At 33.2% G+C, this 4287-nt stretch overlaps 1 protein-coding gene across 1 annotated transcript; it reads left to right on the forward strand.

Moving 5' to 3' along the window:
• Positions 1-604: 604 nt before the first annotated feature.
• On the forward strand, positions 605-3670 carry LOC107486926 (protein DETOXIFICATION 9; the record flags this gene model as incomplete). Its single annotated transcript, XM_016107498.3, has 7 exons — positions 605-952; positions 1631-2175; positions 2311-2397; positions 2498-2554; positions 2643-2881; positions 3069-3274; positions 3369-3670. Coding segments are annotated over 7 exons (1551 nt in total), but the record flags the coding sequence as incomplete, so codon positions are not given.
• Positions 3671-4287: the final 617 nt, after the last annotated feature.

The raw sequence follows: 4287 nt of genomic DNA on the forward strand, positions 1-4287 counted from the left end.
TTCGCGGTGGACCGTTCAAGCATATATGATTGAGACATACCATTACCATGAAAAAGTAAATAACAATAATTTACTATGTTTTGTAAATATTTTAAATATAAAAATTGAAGTAAAGTTAAATTTTAATTTTGACTTATGTTCGCTGTTATATTTACTTATTGTATAAACAAAACATATTTAGTGGCCTCACTATTTCCATGGTAACATGATTAGAAGTCATTAAGATCCAACCTAATTCAAAATTTTAGATATATTTTGTTGTGTTTGAATTTGTTATTTTTATTCAGTGTTATTTTTAAAATAAATTTAACTTATGTTTTAAACTATTCGGACTGTCTCAATATTATTTTTTATAATAAAAATATATTTTCTGAGTAAAATAAATAATAATATATTATTCTTTTATATTTTAAAATCATCATATGCACATTTAGAATATTTGATATATTTATTGTTCACGTTATTCATTATTTATATTTATTGTCCCTAGCATTCCCCTTTTCGAAATTATATTATGAAAACCACTTCTTTGTCCTTATCCTCTTTATAACGCTTGTTATTGATACTCGCTTCTTCTCTTATTGCACTTGTTTGATTAACATTTAACAACCTTAACTTAGTTTTTCATATAGAAACCTCTAGAGAGAAGATGAACAAAGAGGAAGCAGCAATACCACTGCTTCTAACAAGAAGAGAAGAAGAAGAAAAAGAGGTGAACAAGAATAGTAATAATAATAATAATAATAATAATGGGGTGGTGGAGAGTGCATTATTTTGGCAAGAGTTAAAGAGGGTAGGATCCATGGCTGCTCCAATGGTGGCTGTGACTGTGTCTCAGTACCTTCTACAAGTTGTGTCTATGATGATGGTTGGCCATCTTGGTGTACTTGTAACCTTCTCTGGTGTTGCCATTGCTACTTCTTTTGCTGAAGTTACTGGCTTCAGTATCCTTGTAAGTTCTCAAACTCTTCTTTTCATATTAGGGATTCTAAGAGCATGTATTTTGATCCTTAATTACTAGTTTATTTGATCCACTTTGTTTTGTAACATAGATCTAAGAAAGGTAAAACATCCTCTTATGTTTGGATTTCCCTTTGTGCATGGATTCTTAAAAGGACTTTGTTACTAAGTATGTGAAGGTGATCATGTAATTACTACAGATGATGTTGGAGATTATCTTTATTATGCTAGTTAAAAGTGACTTGAGTCATATATGAATGTTTTCTTAACTTGTCCTTTCTTTTTAGCTTCAGATTCACATGCAGTTATCTTCATGTACAGTTGTCTTCATGTGAAGTTGATAGTTGATAGTTGAAAACTGTAAGATGATAATTTAGTTGAATTTGTTAAAGGTGAAAACTCAGGTGGAATCGACTTCACGTTAGTTGAGAGCTGTTAGATGATTTGAGTGATTTGACTAAATTTTCATCTAACGGCTCTCAGCTATCAACTTCACGTGAAGTCGTCTGCAGCTAAGTTTTTACCTTTGTTAAATCATCTAACGGTTCTTAAGTATAAACTTCATGTGAAGACTTATAATTATCTTACAATCCACTTGCATATAGAGAGTTCCAGATTTATCTCTTCCATGTGCTCTTGATCATTGATTTGAGTTTGAAATGCATTGTAGATAGGGATGGCTGGTGCATTAGAAACCTTATGTGGCCAAACCTATGGTGCTGAAGAATTCAGAAGTCTTGGAAACTACACTTGTTGTGCAATTGGTACTCTAACTCTGGTTTGTCTCCCCATATCTCTGATATGGATATTCATGGACAAGATACTATTGCTTTTTGGCCAAGACCCTGCGATTTCCCTCGCGGCTCGCGAGTACTGTATATGCCTAATCCCAGCGCTGTACGGCTACGCCGTCCTTCAAGCCATGACTCGATACTTCCAGACTCAGAGTATGATCTATCCCATGGTTTTCAGCTCTGTCGCGGCTCTGTGTTTTCATGTACCTATTTGTTGGGGTCTGGTGTTTAAATTTGGACTAGGACACATTGGAGCAGCATTTGCTATTGCAATTTCATATTGGTTGAATGCCATTGGCCTTGTTGTTTACATGAAGTGTTCATCATCATGTGAGAAATCCAAGATTGTGTTTTCTAGTAATGCTTTAAAATGCATTTCTGAGTTCTTGCAATATGCTATCCCTTCTGGACTCATGTTTTGGTAAATATAATTATAACATAATGTATAAACTTAGCATCTTTCATAACACATTTGATTTGTTTTGTTACATTTTGGTATTTGATTTTTATTCTTATTCTCCTAACCTATATGATTCTCATTTCAATGTGCATACAGTTTTGAATGGTGGTCATTTGAGCTTCTTACATTATTTGCTGGTCTCCTACCTAATCCTCAACTAGAAACCTCAATTCTTTCGGTCTGGTAAGAATCATTAGATGGTTTGATATATTTAACTAAACTGGGGAAATACTTAAGAAGAGGTTTTTCTAAACTTGTTTAATTTTAAACTTTTAATTTGCAGCCTTAACACTACTACATTGCACTTCTTCATTCCTTATGCTATTGGAGCTTCTGCAAGGTTTGGTGACAAAACTAAAACTGTTTGTTTATTAAAATTTCATAACCAAAACTGTTGCAAATGATATGATCCTATGATGTATTTGCAGCACTCGCGTGTCGAATGAATTAGGAGCAGGGAATCCGAAGGCGGCTAAAGGAATCATTCGTGTGATTGTTACAGTTGCAGTTACAGAGGCAGTTATTGTAAGCAGCTTCTTCATATGTTTCAGGAATGTGTTAGGAAATGCTTACAGCAATGACATGCAAGTTATAGAAAATGTTGCAAAAATGGCTCCTCTTCTTTGTGTTTCTGTTATTGCTGATAGTCTAATAGGAGTTCTTTCTGGTAAGTTCCACTTTCCTCAAATTGTTAATAGTGTCTTTCAAAAATGTTACGTGTACACAAAAAATCAGTCACCATATATTCTATACAGATGACTGATTTGGCGACTAATTTTTTTGTTACATATATCATAGTTGATTGTCCTATTTATTCAATTGGAAAGAACATCTTATTAGCAATTAATTTGAAGGGGTTGCAAGAGGTGGAGGATTTCAACAAATAGGAGCTTATGTGAACCTTGGAGCTTATTATCTTGTTGGAGCTCCAATTGCATTGTTCTTGGGATTTGGCCTAAAACTCAATGCTAAGGGACTCTGGATGGGAACTTTATCTGGCTCTTGTCTAGTAGTAATTATACTTGCTATTGTAACAGCATTAACAGATTGGGAAAAAGAGGTTTGTTTTTTTTATTTATTTCTTAATTATTGTCCAACTTTACCTTACATTTTCTGTTTTTTGATTGTGTTATATATGGCTGTTATTATTGCAGGCAACAAAAGCAAGAGAGAGAATAGCTGAGAACTCAATTAAAGGTGGTGATGTATCTGTATCAGTATGAGATCAGAAAAGAAATACTGAAATTTTGATGTCAATTTTTGGTTTTTGCTATTTATTTTTATTTTTTTGGTAATTTTTTTATGTGACTGGAGATTGGAGAAGTGTACTCTAATTATGTTAACAGAAAAATGGGAAACTTTATTTTTATGGTAATTTTTTAATGTAAGCATGTAACAGATCCGAGAATTGAGTTGTAATGTGACTGATAAGGCTTTTTCATGAGCATTAATGTATACACACAAGTAAATTTATATTTACAATCATACCCTTGACTTTTATGTACTTGTTCTGCATTGTTGTTGTCACAATAATGTTACACACCTTTCTTTATATAGTATTATTGTGTATACTGTTTAAGAATATAAGTAACATAACTGATAAAATATACACACTTAATAGGCTATTTTTTTTGTGTATGGAAAAAATATTGGTGTTTTTGTTGAAAATGAAAGTATTTGGTGTAATTACAGATGGTTGGATTTTTTTGTGGGAAATCAACACGTGAGGAGCATGGTGCAATACGTGGGGGGCGTGGTGTAATACGTGGAGGGCGTGGTGAACACGTGGCAGCATTCTGGCCAACACGTGGGGGGCGTGTTGAACACGTGGCAGGATGTTAGCCAACACGTGGGAGGCGTGGTGCAACACGTGGAGGATGTGTTGAATAATTTTCACAGCACTGTAATACACTTCAAATGTCAATATTCAATTAAAACATCACTTCTCTTTTCATATTAAAAATAATTTCTGCACTTAATATTATACAAAAAATAATGTAAGAAAATATTTTTTAGAAAAAGAAATCCTTGCTAGCTACTCTTGTTTAATAGATACTTGACTTGACCAAAAAC

The sequence above is a fragment of the Arachis duranensis genome, chromosome 4, assembly GCF_000817695.3.
Source record: "Arachis duranensis cultivar V14167 chromosome 4, aradu.V14167.gnm2.J7QH, whole genome shotgun sequence".
Taxonomy (NCBI): domain Eukaryota; kingdom Viridiplantae; phylum Streptophyta; class Magnoliopsida; order Fabales; family Fabaceae; genus Arachis; species Arachis duranensis.